The 14,333-nt window shown below is 33.7% G+C and overlaps 1 protein-coding gene across 1 annotated transcript; it reads left to right on the top strand.

Annotated features, from left to right (window-relative positions):
• Positions 1-202: 202 nt before the first annotated feature.
• Positions 203-3,907, top strand: LOC138325549 (Kruppel-like factor 2). The gene is made up of 2 exons (XM_069271297.1): positions 203-381; positions 1,129-3,907. The coding sequence occupies exons 1-2, from the start codon at positions 295-297 to the stop codon at positions 2,341-2,343; spliced, it is 1,302 nt and encodes a 433-aa protein (XP_069127398.1). The 5' UTR covers positions 203-294; the 3' UTR covers positions 2,344-3,907.
• The last annotated feature ends 10,426 nt before the right edge of the window (positions 3,908-14,333 follow it).

Raw genomic sequence — 14,333 nt, 5'->3', positions numbered from 1 at the left:
ATCTGGTGTTGATGAGTAAGGAAACGTTTCACTCGTTTGTTTGTTGTGTGCCGTAGCACATCTCTAAGGAACTATGAGCTGACTGAGGCGAGGAACGCTTATATAGCAGCTAAATATAGGGGCGCGTTCTGATTGGTCGAGCGCTACCTACAGACAGTTCATTAGATATATTTTTAGATGGCTATATAGTAAATGAAAATATACTATCCAATACACTTTGTTTTAATCCAAGCGAGGAACATATCGACCTAACCGACTCTACAGTACTAAAGACTGTGTTTATACACCTGTTGAATGATCACTATCATGGATTCCCTATTGGAATCAGGCACTAGCTATTCAGTGTCACCCAAGTTTGAAGATAACAGCGAACTTGCTAATGTAAGTACTCAACTTTATTTTATTTTACTTTTACTTTAAATTATTTGTAATATCAATTTAGTAAAATTATCGTAAATATATTTTATTAAAAAATAACTTTTTCTGGAGTTTACATATAGTTGTTGGGGTACAGCTGTACTTCATCAATTGGCATTTAATAAAACATACTGTCAATATTTAATTATCTGATGCGGAGGGGAAGCATACTTTCTTTCTATTGATAAAAATGTTCGCTGATGCTCAGTAAAAAAAGAGCAGAACAAGCTATAGACAATTATCTGGTAAAGATCAATAACTACAGTTGCGTGATAAATGATGCATACTGCGATGTTATGAACCTAATTCCATCAGAATTAGGACTTTAGGTATGTTTTATCCTAGTATATACCTATTAGCCGTCCCGTGTCTATTTTCCTATATCGATATGTAATCGGATGAAGTCTATATCTATATGATATGTACTTCCACGACTCCGACAGTATCTCATTATGAAGGCTGTCATATATAGTAAGGTGTAGTGTTCTGACACCATTCTCTGTGGAGAGCTTGTCCGGTGACAGACTACCACCTACACTGTGCTACCTAGTGTTATAGCTATGGAGGAAATTTTCACATTCGACCTAATGGTAGTTACGATATAATAATTTCTATATAGCCAAGTATTTTATATTTTCGAATGTATGAAAAATATATGAATTGTTTTACTGTAAATGACATCTTTTAACATGTGTTTTTATATCATTACAGGGATGGCAAGATGTGGAGAGTTTAGCAATGCTGTACCAAGACAACACACCGTATGAAAACAACATACTGCAAGCTATCAGCGGGTCAAGCGCCTCACCCCAACAAAACGTCAACAGCGCTCCTCAGAACTCTCCGGCCGCAAGTTCTCCATGTTCACCAACTCAGAGTGAAATTTACGATGACTTATTAGACTTTGATTTCATTCTTTCCAACACCATTGATAACGGTACGTTGGACAGCACCTCATTGTACCCTGAGGATAATGGACAGAAAGTCAAACGTGAACCGGTCGGTGTTGCCGCCGAAACACTGCCAGATTTCCACTCAACATTTATGGACATTCCTGATATTATGAATAGTATGTACGATATGGAGAACATGAAAGCTGACTTTAGAAAACAACAAATCATTGTACCTAAACAAGAGTGCAACCGAAATACAGTGACTTCGTGTGCCTCCTACATGTCAAATAACAATTCCGCTGTTGCCATGCCTAGACATAACTGTTCAATGAGTCCAGTGTCTCCCCAGCAACAGCAGCAGCAACAACAGCAGCAACAACAACAGCAGCAGCAACAGATACATTACCAGCTGAATATTCCAGGTAACCTTTCACCTCCTGCCTCTCCAGAACATCAGGACGACCAGGTGAAACGACGTGCTCCTCTCTCCATTCTCACACAACACCCCCAACTCCACAGAATGCCTCCCCACCACCAACAGATGCATCACCAACAGACATCGCCACAGGCACAACAACAACCTTTCATGATGCCCGCACATCATTTCATACCTAAAATGCCAATGCCTCAGCAACATATGATGCAGCATCAGATGATTACACCCCCATCTTCTCCACAACTCGTCGACCTGTTGTTGCCACAGCAACCTGTTGACCCATCCTCATGTCAACCAAAAAAGCGAGGACGAAGAAGTTGGGGAAGAAAGCGACAGACAAGCCATACGTGTTCCCATCCCGGCTGCAGTAAAACCTACACAAAAAGCTCCCATCTGAAAGCACACTTACGGACACATACTGGCGAAAAACCATACGCATGCACGTGGAAAGGATGTGGCTGGAAATTTGCGCGCTCTGATGAACTTACCCGTCATTACCGCAAACATACCGGTGATAGGCCATTCCAGTGCCACTTATGTGAACGGGCTTTCTCTAGAAGTGACCATCTCTCACTTCACATGAAGCGCCACATATGAAATGACGATCACGAACCAGTGTGATATCACAAGGCCTCTGGTCTGAATCAAGAGACATTTCCGTGTTCAACCTGAAACAAACACTGCATTCCATTTCATTGTCAATTGATCACTATGTTGTGTAATATTGTAGATTTTTATCTATAATGGTTGTTTTTGTCAACACAATGTTGATACCTGTCAAGCAATTTTAGATGGTGATTATACAGTTGGAAATAAGTGGTGTAGGTTGGGAAATCTCTAGTATCATTTTGTACCGTAGAAGGCAATTTGTAAGGTTTTTTTTCGGCTGGTCCGATAATTTCCTTCATTAAATGTCCTTGACAAAATGATACGACTGTTTGAGCTGCCCGCCCCGGGATGGCACAAACGAGAGAAGGAGGAGCGTAGTATCATAATGTCTGTTGGGTGTTATGCATACTGTTAAAATTATATTTGTATTATCCATGTTTGTATTTAGACCCTTTTTCTAATTTGCAAGGCCAGTTTCAAGATCATAAAAACTAGTTCATTTTATCGCTATGCATCTAAATTGCCAATCAAAAGTTTCATCTATATACATTACATACAACGAAGCCAAAATGATATTTTCAAAAATATGGTCAAAATAATGTATGTAGCTTGGAAACACTCAGGTTCAAGCATAAGTTTCAGTCTAATGATTGACTAATGCTGTAGAGTATATTTTTGCATTTAAACATATGAGAGATTCTAATATATTTTTTGGAAATTTTGGTATTTTGTATAAACAGTTCAAGAATTTGATCCTAATCTTAAAATATTTCATTTCTATACGCATATGTTTTGTCAAACTACATTTCACAAAACTTTTATGGTCGAACTGGTGCTTAAATACAATCATACTTATTACAGGTTTTTGGTATTGAAAAGTGCAATTTTATATGTATTTTTATTTATTATGAATTGTATTTAAAACAACGACAAGTGTCATTTTGATGTAGACCTAATTATCAGGTCAGAAATATATATAGCTTTACTACATTGAAGCTTATAACGAAGTAACGTGCTTTATAAACGTTTAAAAATATATTACATATATATATACCCTATAAAGAGGGACAACTCTTACTTTGGCTTACCGCAAGTTCTAAAATTAGTGTAGTAAATAGTTCTGTAATTCTTTGGTAATTCTTTGGTGCAGGTCACTTGTCTGAAATGATAGAAATAACTAATTAATTAACCTTAATTGATTGAAGCCTCAAAGTGATAATCTGATTTTCTGTATATTAGTATATATTATATAATGTTATTTGTTATTTGTGTCACATTAGTTATTTTAATACATATACATTGTTCTGGTGCTTTTATATATTATGCTCTGTTGATATTATGTTAATCAATTTGTATATTATTATGTATCAATATGTAAAGCACGAAAAGTCCTAGTCAAATGTGTTCATGATAACCAAAAGTGCCACGTTAAATTTGCCTTATTGTTATTATATGTGTTTCTAGCGTAGCTAGGAAACCATGATTTGAATAGAAAATCATCTAATATATGCAGGTCATGTGATGAAAATCAAATAAATTTATTGAAAATATACATATTTGCTTTTGTGCTCTATCCAGTATTTGAATAACAAAGATATGTTTTCTTCCATACTTCACAGGGATATCCCGTGGTTGATAGGGAAAAGATATCTCTATCTTACACAGGGGGGCGAAAGACAGCACACACGCGCTAGACAATGACGTGACGTCATCAATACATGCGGCATAACTGCGGCACACACTGTAGATGACCTCATCAATTTTGACGCATAATGACGTTCCTGCGATAATGGCGCGATGAAAAAGCTGGAAACCAAGTGGAATTTTGTCATTTTTTCTACTGAGTTAGGAGAATCAAACATGGGTCTATGAAGTGGACAGGGATATTTCAATATTTCAACCCTCGTGAAAGATTTAGGATGTTAACCCTCGGCAAGCCTCGGGTTGATCGACCAAAATTTTTCACTCGGGTTGAGATATCCCTGTCCACTTCACAGACCCATGTCAGATTCTATTAGTCTTTACCAAATGAAAAGATGGATATTATGCTTATGAGAAATCTGAAATGCTAATGCTGCCCAGGGAAAGCCATCAATGTCTTATATCAAGTGTCACCAAGCAGGGTAATGACTCAAAATGGACGTATGACGTCATGATGACATTGACAATTGATCATCTTTGACTACATCATTACCAAATGATATTTGAATGGTCATTTAGAATGAAAATCTGGACTCCTGACATAGCAATCAAGGAATCATACTTAAATTGGTTAAAAAGAGAATTTATAGAAATAATAAACTGTATATCTGAATGGGAATTGAATAAAAAGATCACGATAAAAAGGCTAGATGATTTTGGGGAGAAGATGTTCTCAGATTTAATAATGAGAGATTTGGGGAGAAGATGTTCTCAGGTTTAATAATGATACGCGTTATACAAACCTAGGCTACATGTGAAATGACTATTTTTTTATCGTAGTATGTACTTACTGACTATAGGAGGGGTATTGAAACTGCCTGGCTTTACCTCTCGCCTGATTGAAATCTAAAACGACAAAAAAAGAACCATAAGTAATAAAGGATATACAACAAAACGTTTTGGAAGACAACTTGTATAGCCATTTTCTGTTTTTCAACCATTTAATTGAAAATTAATTTTGTTAAAATGAAAAAAATATCATCTGTAATAATCAACATTGTCGACTGAAAATAATGAATGAAGAACAGGATAACATAACGTTTAATTCATACGTGAAATCGTGTTATATCGTGTTGTATCTAGTGTCACTTCGGTATTAAATTTCATCATTCTTTAAAGTTTTGCATCCAAATGTTATGGATTTCATGTTAATCTGCATCTAAATGGAGGTGTAATATGAGGTAGTTTGGCCAAGAACATAACAATACCTAAAATAAATATGTTTATTATATACATAAAATAAAGAGAAAACCAAATTGTATTAACTTTGAATGAAACGAGATGAAGAGAATAGGACGAATGTTACGGGCCCGGTTGTTCAAAGGGTGATTAGCTGAATGAATTGATTAGTAAAATTTCCAAATTGATATAAGCTCTCTGATTATATCTTCACTCAAATGAGCAAGGTTAAGAATAATGTTCTTGAGAATCTTGTAAAATTTTGTTAAGTTAGTATGATAAGAAATGAACGTATTTCCATTTAACAATTGCCGTTAAACGGTGAGTAAGGTAATCACTCTTTGAACAACCAGACCCAGGCGTTCATTACGATTAAGCGTCTCCTATTTCATGGTAAGTTTTACTTAATCACTTTGTATGGGTTTTCTTATACAATTAATAAGTAATTCTACATAGTATTTCCATAAACAGAAAGGTATGTAAATTGTTACCAACATATTGCCATGTACAAACTGTTATTACTTTTTACACTTATCGATCTATCAATGTTATTGATGAATTATGGGAAATTCGTTTTTTTTTCAAACAGGAAGACATTTCATTTTAGTTATTTTTCCAAATTCATCACAACATGCCTGTCAAAGATAAACAAATACGAAGAGGGAAGTTACACCGGTTACTGTTTCCTGTAAAAGCAAAGTCCTTCACTTACTTGTAGGTGACTTGGTGTATCACAACGCGGGGGATGCAGAAACAACTAAAAAATACCCATGCTCTTTTCTGCAGTGAAATTTTTCATCACATCATCGATAATATCAATACAATTGAGAAAAAAAATAAAGAAATATATATGCATCCTACTCAATTATTGGTAGATTAGGCCTACGATTTTGTCATGTTCGAAAAATGAAGAAAAATTAAGAAAAATAGAACAATGAGTCGACGTAGGAGAGAATTAATTGAAACATGATACGTTTGGACGTCATGTTGTTTACTTGTTTTATTTTTTTATCATAAATCGTAAAGCATTGACCAGCACTTTTAGTTAACCTCATCAACATTGGTCGTATCCGGTTTCGAGACGAATATACCGTGACAGTACGATATCAGCAAAGGATTTTGCTTTGCGGATCATGAAAAATGAGAAGCAATGGTTTTTGATCCGATGAACAATAGCGTGATATGAGAGAGGATTACATTCTAATGTGTGAAGAGATCTAGCAATCACTACGTCATTGCCCGGCCATAACAAGGTCACACTTATATTGTCGCGTGACCTATCGCGCACGTTTTAGCCACTTTATATGGACATTCATCAATTGATTGAAAAATGCTTAAGAAACTATAATATTGTATAGATTTGAAATCAGGTCTTTGAAATTCAATACTAGTGTTTATTTAGATAATTCTCTAAATGTAAATTGAATATCGAAAATGAAAATTATATATGTATGTTGACCGTAGGTCGATGGTTTTTTCTGGTTACATGTACATATTAATTTCAAAACCTAGCACTCTTCAGAAATAGGTCGTTAAACAAATATCTCAAAGCAAATGTTCAAAATATGAATCTATTCAGTTTAGTTTAAGGTTTATTTTGTTTGTTTTATCTTATTCGCGTGAATAGCAAGGGTTTTTAAACAAAGTGCCAGGCATAGGATGACATGTAGAGAAAAACCAGCGACCTACAGTCAGTAACAGGCAATTGTTCGACATGGGTTTTGTGGGAGGCTTGTGATATTATGTCAGTAACACGTTTTTCAGTATTGCCACTAAAATCCCGTTGAATTTCACAGCTGTAATAAAAAAACGATGTCATATAAACATAAGGATGTTCCGAGTAAAATATTTACTGTTTAAACTTAATTTTTCTTTGAGACATATATCCCAGCAGAAGACATGAATGAGGAAGAAAATGAAGAAGATAAATCGGTTACATGCTCAATGGTATACGTGGATAATATTATAGCAAAACACCTGTAACAACAAAACTCCATCAATCAACATTACAGGACTAAAAAAATGTTTCACATGGGAATAAAGTCAAGAAAACAAATAAAATGAAGAACAAAACTTATTTTACAACAGTCTTCAACAATTCAATTTATTTTGCCTTGAATTTGTCATGACTCTGTAAATTTGACAAAGATAAATCTTATTGAAATATATTTCACATATTTCATGATTTGATTGACAGTTTCAGTTCATTTCAGTGTCGATTGTTGATTAAATAAAACCACAAAGTTGCCATTGAAGTGCAGTATTGTGAGCATTTCTTCCTGCTATCTTTTACCTTGACCTTCTGTAGACCAGTGTCTTAACATTATTTCATCAGCATTAAGTTTTCTATGAAATTGATTAAAAATGCCGACGAATGGAAATTGATTTGTCGCGTGACTGTTGATCGCGTGTACGTACGGGTAGACAATCCTCTTATAAAGGTTTATTGTATCAAGTTCAAGTGCAATCGATAATTAATATGATGCATAACTGATACCATCGATCAGAATAAGACTGAAAAATACGCGCTGTTTTAACTCACGTGCAAAATAACCCACGTGGAATGTAAAATTATAAAACAATTATGACGACGGAGACAACGACAACAATAGAAACACAAATAATAACCAATACAGAAAGAAATATCTGTTAACAGCAAGTCAAGAAAAAAACCCTGAAATCTTAGCATCAATATGACTTACTACTTGCAGGATAACACTAAGCAAACATAATATCATCTCAATTTAAACTTAGTTTGACGGAAAAGAACCAACTCATTACAGATAATGAGATTGGCATCAATCACTTGATTTGGAATTGCTATATATACGAGAGTGATGTTCAAATGTTGGTTATAGCACGTAACCTAAGAAAAAGAATCAACAAAGCATCATGTTGCCATGCTACATGTGTTGTGTGGAGTTGTTATACCTTAATAGCACATAAATACATCAAACAACACTGATGCCTTGTCTTGTTTGTTTGAGTAATAACTGATATGATATGTCTGGATGATTTTACTTCATAATACCAATATTCTTTTGTTTACACATTCGGAAAGAATTTCAAAAATCCTAGCTTTCGCGGAGCTCAAGTGGAATTCTTCTCTACCGAAGCACACGACACAATCATGAATGAAGATGACTATATGGTAACGATAACAAACCGTAGGTTTATCTATTTCGCTTTCAGGATGATAAAATGTATACTGTTTAATTCATCTCTAATCAGAAGAGACAAGTTCATTGTTGACATAGGCTCTAAATGTCGCCTTCACTTCTCCCTAGACCCCCGAATACCTGTCTAACAGATAGTGCTTAGCTACCCCATCATTCAAGTAGCTATATATACATCTTATCGCCCTGCCAGGACACGACATGACGTCTTTACCCGTATATTTGAGGTCGGAGATGTCAAAGTCTAGGTAACTGTGTCCTGGTGATATCAGACCGATAGCATCTCAATGTTACTCTCATTATTGCATTGTTATAAAATGGCCAAAATTACACAATAAATAAATAATGTTTTCAAACTTTTTAACATAATTCTATGTTCCAAATATGAAATAATACAGTTATGCTGTCCTGTAAAACATCATAATTAAGATGAGTTGACGCATGCGTAGTGATCGACAGTATTCACTTACGGTTTCCTTGATGCAACAGTGTTTACGCGCTGTTTATAACTTGCGTCATGATGTAGCAATTTTTGACAGAAAGTGAGAGGATTAAAGTCTATCTGCGTGTATCATTAAAATGTGATGGCATGATCAAAGGTTGCATTAAAAACATGAAATGGCCGATGAAGCATTGACCTATTGAAACTCATGATGCTAAAGGTCTTCTGTAGTTTTAATACTGAATAAATATTAAATGACAAAATACCAGTATTTTAGTTAAACGCCCCGTCTTGAAACAAGAGTTTAACTGTAGATTTGATGATATGCTTGAGCTACATTTGTAGTGAGTAGCATATAGCAGTACTAGCGTATGCATACAGAAGTGACTCATTCTTATAAAGCTAGATTTTCATTTATTTAAACTGTACCGATCTTCTTTTGATGACATTGTCATGCAATGCTATGAAAAACCAGTATGGTCAAAAGAAAAAAAATGTAATGTTGTATTTTATCTTTAACAAGAGAAATATTTTGTATTAATAATATCTTCTTTTTCATCGTGATAATTCATGATTTTGAAATTTTGAAATTTAGAAAATGGTGTTTACAAATTCTATGTCTTAATGTTTATAATGACAATCATTTCAAAACATTTTTTTGTCAAATTAGAATCAGGAAAAGGCGAAAAGCTAACTGAATACGCGTACATGCTTTGAGAAAACACGTGCACCCGCAAAGAAAGACATACATAATATTTATCACTACAATTACATATGATGTCAGATTTGAATCCTGTCTCCGTGACAAACCATTTACCATCCGAACGCATACAGTACAGGTGAGCTGGCGCGTGCTACCTGGATTATAGATGATAGTAATTGCTGACTATAAAGAGGATTACAAGGGTTAATATGGACTCAACACTTCTACATAGGTACTTATAGTTATACATGCAATATGTGTTATACTACGTACGAAGGCTATGCCGATTAGGATTTTGATGCAAGGGAAGCAACTCGTATTAACATAAGGCACGTTCATGCAAGACAAATAAAAGTAAAAAAGTAGTAATGAGTTGTTTATTTTGATTACAATGCAATATCAAATGGGTGCTATCACTTGGCTTACAAATTCTTTAAATCTTTGTATGGTGATCAATATGCGTATTACCGACATTTACAGAGAGAATATCGTTGCATTTCAAAATATTTTTTCAACCGTTGTGATTGTTCGATATTTTTTTTTATCATTCAATGTTTGTTCGATATTTTTTTTTATCATTCAATGTTTTTTCTGACCTCTTTCACAATCATTATGATTAGATTAATACTTGCTTTCATGGAATCAAATTGTCCAGAAAGTGAACAAACGTTTTCTTGATTACAAATAAAGATGCAGGATTTTACATAGCTGATACAACTGATATTTTAATATCAACACTATTTCAATATTAATCGCGAGGTACTGTAAAGCAACGTTCTTTCGCAGTTTTTAAATTTCGCGACTTTTATTTCAAAACAAGTTCACAATGATTAAAATTAACGGATTGAAAACTCGAAAGGAAATTCCTGTTAATAAATATAATACAAATAGTATTCCGTAGAGATAGAAATATCGCGAATTGACTTGGATCGCGAAATTCGCGAAAGTAAATCGCACACGAAAGAAAGATGATTTGCTATTTTGTATTCCTAGACTTCGGGGTCAGTCAGGGAGATGTTCAAATCTAAAATATTGAACAAATATGCCTATTAATCTATAAATTTAATACAATACAAATCAATAGGCGATATGATCTATTTTAGAAAATTAAATAGACACAGGTTTTTTGGCCATATAACAAAAGTAAAAAAAAATGTATATATATAGATACAAACGGTCAGGAAAACCGTTACTACAATACACGTAAAAGCTTTAAAACAATAAAACAAAACAAATTACCAAATATGTAGCATTAACTCTATTAAAATAAACAATTTTTATGTAATCATGTATTCCTAGACTTCGGGGTCAGTCAGGGAGATGTTCAAATCTAAACAGAAGGAGGTGTAAAATCTGTGATCTATCAGCAGCTATTCTGTAATGGTACATTGCAGCTATTCTGTAATGGTACATTACAGAATAGCTGCTGATAGCTGCTGAGTTTTCTGCCCTTGCGGATAGGCATTGATTGTGCCGTCATGTGTTTGCAAGCGTAACGTCATATTTTTCGGAGATAACGAAGTGAATTGCGGTCATACAATAATAATTAATTTTATTTGTTTTCATACTATATCCGACTTTTAAATTGGCAGATCCTTTTTCTTCAAATACTATGAAAAAAATCCGAGAATGGCGCGAAAACCCAACGTTATCATGATGTCACAATAGAGACGTCGACGTTGCGTATTGAATCAATGGAATCGTACGTTTAAATGTATTTTATATCATCAAGTAGTCTGAAAAAATAATTATAAGCCTTGATGTAACTATTTTTTTACTTCATAGCCCGATGAAGTTAAAAAATAGTGACATCAATGCTTAAATGATGTCACAGAGGATATATTATACCTGCAAGGGAGCTAACTCTGTAATATGCAAAGACGGAATAACATGACTCGGCGGATCTGTGATCAATAAAACCGCTTTAAACAATCTTCATTTACACATCTATGTGTGAAACGAAATATAATCGTATAAGCCAGTGCATGTTATGTCAAGCAATCACCCCTCATATTGAAAAATGTCGGCTAGTCACTACTAGTCGTCGGCTAAAATCTTCCACTCAAGATGTGACATACAGTACCTTCATACATACCCATAAAATCAAATATTACAGTAATTGATAACAACATATCGTACCGCGATAAAATGGTTCACTGAACTAAGCTGTCGATAGGTAAATGTATCTGGCATTCGAGTAAAACAGCATAACCTTTAAAATTCTGCATAGCGACAGCTTCCTAAATACCAGTGTAAAATGCAGATACAATAACAACAACCATAATTTCAATGCTAAAAGGATCAATGCACATTTAACCATTTACAGTATCAATAAGAATATGTCTATACTCTAAAGTTAAGTATTTACTTAGATAGGTTTTTATGTTATCGAGTGTAGTTAAATACACTGTGAATCAGTTTATAATGCTTGTTCACTCAGATGTTTGTGTTATATCTCAATAACATCAAAAAATATTTAAATTAATTTTTGTTATTCAATTTACTAAAGATAACCAATCAAAATTGCGAATTCATTTTGGTACTTTTTTTCTATGAAATCATTACACCATTATATTAGCCAATCAGAAACGACGTTACAAACGTGGCCGCTATGTTTTCCTTTATGGACTGATAAAATATATGTTTTAGAGAGTCAGCGAAAAAGCTTGTTACAAGCAAATTTGAATTAAAGTAACATATTAATAAGCAAATAAAACAAATAAAGAAAACTCAAGGATAAAATATGAATAAGTATGTATAATATATAAACGTCGATATTGTTGCGGTAAGTTCATTTATGTACTATATGCCCTAGACATTTTGCGGTTTTGCGTTTAATTTTGATTGTGTTTGCGTATTCATAGTCATATCAATGAAATTAATATGACCCATTTATTCTGATTATTGTCAACTTAGCGTAATTTAAGAATGAGTCAATGTCAATAAGAGTTACTTCCCTTCTACCTAACTTATACTATGCACATGATCAAATAAAAAAAATATAACATATGTAGTCTATATGCATGCTTACCTTAATGCACCATCCTTCTCGTCGATGTGATTTATACAAACAATACTTGTTTTTTGACCATCGGCATGCTCAAGGCTGCTCGAACAGAAATGATCTAAAACAAGACATCAGAACTTACAGTTATAACTTGTCTACCTCAATCTAAATTTAGACAGCCAATCAGAATGGCTCTATTTTGAGCTCGGTTTGTTAAGATCTATTTATAGATCTCCAATGGTTTCCAAGGTACATGTATATAAACTTTGTTCCCGGTTCATTGTCATTAGTATGGGTTAATGTATTGGTAGGTCGCTGATGCATATTTGTTCCACTTCTATCAGCTTCAAAATAATTTTACTATTATAATATCCGAACAGAGAAGGGGATATTCAACACTCACACTCATTTTTACCAGAAACTTGGTATATTCAATATATATGTTATGATAGGGAATGGACAAGAATATTTAATTGTGCTATTCAGCTGCATGGTACGAGTAGAGTCCTGAAAAATATATTGACTGGTGATGTTGTTTCACCTTACCTATTTTTCCCTCTTCTACCTGTGTTGGGAACTTAAATATGCTATCATAAACAATATGTACAAACGTTTTATAATAAACATATGCACAGTCCACATTTTTTAATTGATTAATTAAATGTTTAAGGTTATTAGGTTGCTGAAGATATATACAAGAAAAGATCGAGAAATGAAATGTAAGAAACCCTATGAAAACTATATATTATATGATTAAAATCCTTTAAAGATGCTCCACCGCTGACAAATGGTATTTTTTCAATATAAAAAAGAGGAGCAGACGATTTAGTTGCTTCAGTTACAAAAGTTACTTTCTTTACACCATTATCACCATTAAAAAATTTGAGCTTCTAATTTTACTTCAAGTTGAAAATATGAAAAATAATTAATTGCATCCCGAAAAAAATCCATGGCACTATATTCTATATGAAATGAAGCACTGATTGCGCATGCACCAAAGGCGAAATAAATTATTTTTTATTATTTTTTGTGTTAATTAGGCATATATATACACGATTAAACACCAATAATTGTTCAAATGACGAATATCATTTATGCTCTGTCGGCGGTGGAGCATCGTTAAATACGTTACCGGGGTATTATATATCTAATTTATATATCAAATGAGTTATGATTATGGTTCGTATTCTAGCCGTATAAATCTAACCGCTGGAAACGTTAGACCGTCAGTACCACTGCATTTGCCTTTGTTTTAAGTAATAATCGACGTTGGCAACACAATGCGATATTCCACCGCAGGATCACAAATTTAGAACGAAAGTTTAAAGATGCTCCATCGTCGACAGAGCATAAATGATGTTCATCATTTGAGCAATAATTGGTGTTTAATGGTGTATATATATGCCTAATTAACACAAAAAAGTAATATGAAATAATTTATTTCACCTTTGGTGCATGCGCAATCATAACTTCATTTCATAAAGAATATTGTGCTACGGCATTTTTTCGGGATGCAATTAATTACTTTTCATATTTTAAACTTTAAGTAAAATAAGAAGCTCAAGCTTTTCATTGGTGGTAATGGTGTTGAGTAAGTTACTTTTGTAACCGAAGAAAAATACTAAATCGTCTTCTCCTGTTTTTGATAGTGAAAAAATACCATTTGTCTGCGGTGGAGCATCTTTAATGTAATGCATATATAAAATGGAAAGAAAAACTAGAATCTGTCCTTGCTATAGACTAAGTAAAAGATAAAAAAAATAAAAATAA

Source organism: Argopecten irradians, chromosome 6 (assembly GCF_041381155.1).
Source record: "Argopecten irradians isolate NY chromosome 6, Ai_NY, whole genome shotgun sequence".
Lineage (NCBI taxonomy): Eukaryota > Metazoa > Mollusca > Bivalvia > Pectinida > Pectinidae > Argopecten > Argopecten irradians.
Note: the sequence above shows the minus strand (reverse complement) of the source record. Positions and strands in the feature narration are given on the sequence as shown.

Bases quoted from the DNA above. Each gene is read 5' to 3' on its own strand.
- LOC138325549 (XM_069271297.1), top strand. From the start codon at position 295: ATGATCACTATCATGGATTCCCTATTGGAATCAGGCACTAGCTATTCA. The intron at 382-1,128 runs GTAAGTACTCAA...ATATCATTACAG, and splicing joins ATAACAGCGAACTTGCTAAT to GGATGGCAAGATGTGGAGAG.